The sequence below is a fragment of the Haematobia irritans genome, chromosome 2, assembly GCF_050003625.1.
Source record: "Haematobia irritans isolate KBUSLIRL chromosome 2, ASM5000362v1, whole genome shotgun sequence".
NCBI lineage: Eukaryota > Metazoa > Arthropoda > Insecta > Diptera > Muscidae > Haematobia > Haematobia irritans.
The window spans coordinates 139040658-139042559 of NC_134398.1; the positions used below are offsets into that span (position 1 = coordinate 139040658).

At 37.6% G+C, this 1902-nt stretch overlaps 1 protein-coding gene across 1 annotated transcript; it reads left to right on the forward strand.

Moving 5' to 3' along the window:
• Positions 1–979: 979 nt before the first annotated feature.
• Positions 980–1684, forward strand: LOC142225086 (uncharacterized). The gene has a single exon (XM_075294859.1). The coding sequence runs from the start codon at positions 980–982 to the stop codon at positions 1682–1684; it is 705 nt and encodes a 234-aa protein (XP_075150974.1).
• The last annotated feature ends 218 nt before the right edge of the window (positions 1685–1902 follow it).

Below are 1902 nucleotides of genomic sequence, written 5' to 3' on the forward strand. Positions count from 1 at the left end.
GACACCTGCCAAATGTGGACAAAAGTTAGACGACCGTTTGTGTCTCCCATTCACTGTATATGTATAACTCACAGCAATCCTTTATGGACAGAATCTTCTCTAAATTTGAGTAAACGTCATCAAAATATTGAATTGAAATTTAAAGAATTTAAAGTTGATAATTAATTAGGCAAAACACAATATATTTGTTGTTATATATGTATATGCAGCCCATAGCAACCAATTCCCTTTATAACTATCAAATCTGTTAACACAACCAACTTAGTTGTTAAACAGACCTTCAGTTGGGCATGGAAGCATATTGGCAAAAGAAGTCAGTTAGCACAACGGGGTGCAATAAATTGAAATGGTTGCTTACTTCAATATATAAATAACGACCAATACTTGGTCGTGTGTACCAACTTTCGGTCACACCGCTATTATATTGGTTATATAAACTATCTAACAAATGAAATAACTAACAATTATTCCACACAATTAAAAATGTTGAGTCTCCACTATCAAATTGTTGTCGTAATCGAATTCCAACCAATCATTTCTCTGGGTGTGGCTTCTGGGACCATAGGAGTGTAAATCGGGCGGAAGCTATATATGGGAGCTATATCTATATCTGAACCGATTTCAACCAAATTTGGTGTGCATATTTAGAATGTAAATTCTACTCTCTGTGATAAATTTCACGTAAATCGGAACAAAATATTGGCCTCAGGGGCCATTGGAGTGTAAATCGGGCGAAAGCTATAAATGATGGCGTGCCTCAAGAGGCTACCACTTAGGACCTGTACTGTTTAATCTATATTTGAACGATCTTCCGTCGGTTATCGTATCATCGAGGATTTTGATGTACGCAGATGATGTTAAGTTGTTTCTTTCACTTGATTGTGCTAGAGATTCTTTCCTTCTTCAAGATGACATTGACAGACTGGTCGAATGGTGTACTTCTAATTGTATAGTACTTAATCTTGTGAAGTGTAAGAAAATGACTTTTTCCCGTAGGGTTTGTGAACGGACTGAGTACTATATTGGGAACTATAAGCTGGATAATGTGCTGAGATTTAATGATTTATGCGTTTTGTTGGATTCCAGGCTTGACTTCGGTCCTCATATTGAGGAATGTGTGAATAAGGCTAAGGGTGTTTTGGGTTTCATTAAGAGATGGTCCAAGGAATTTGTTGATCCTTATTTGACGAAAAGGCTCTTTACGACTCTGGTTAGGCCGATATTGGAGTATGCGTGTGTTTTCTGGTCACCAAGTGATCGTGTTGAATCTATCCAGAAGCATTTTCTTATTTTTGCTTTGAGAGGGCTTGGCTGGAATAATTTATATGACTTGCCTCCTTATTCTAGCCGTCTTTTATTAATTCATCTTCCTTCTCTTGAGCGTAGAAGGTTCATGCATGGCATTGTATTTCTCAGTAATCTTTTTAATGGAGATATTGATTCACACTACATAACCTCGAAAATTTGCTATAATGCACCTAATCGTTTAACAAGGAACTTTGTACTCTTAAAGACCGACTTTTGTAGACATAACTGTGAATTATTTAATCCTCTTAACGTTTTGTGTAGAAACTATAACTCGGTGTATACATTGCTCTCGTTATCTGAATCGATTCCTGTCATAAAGGAAACTATACTTAAGTTGGACAATAAGGTTGCTGAACCAAGGGTTGTTCCTTTCTAATTTTTCAGGTAGATTGCTATACATTTGAGTCTGACTGCGGGAGTCCCTATTGTCTTACGGTGGCTCCTACTGACCTAAAGGCTCAGGGGGTCCTTTCTGGCCAATTTTCAAACACACGATGCGCTCATACTCTGACATCTGGAATTTTTAGCCTTGTTTGGCTCAGCGGGGTATTGGGGTCCTTTCTGACCCATCTGTTGATATATGTTGAACCTTTA

Excerpts from the sequence above, each read along its gene's own strand:
- LOC142225086 (XM_075294859.1), top strand. The coding sequence starts at position 980 with ATGACTTTTTCCCGTAGGGTTTGTGAACGGACTGAGTACTATATTGGG.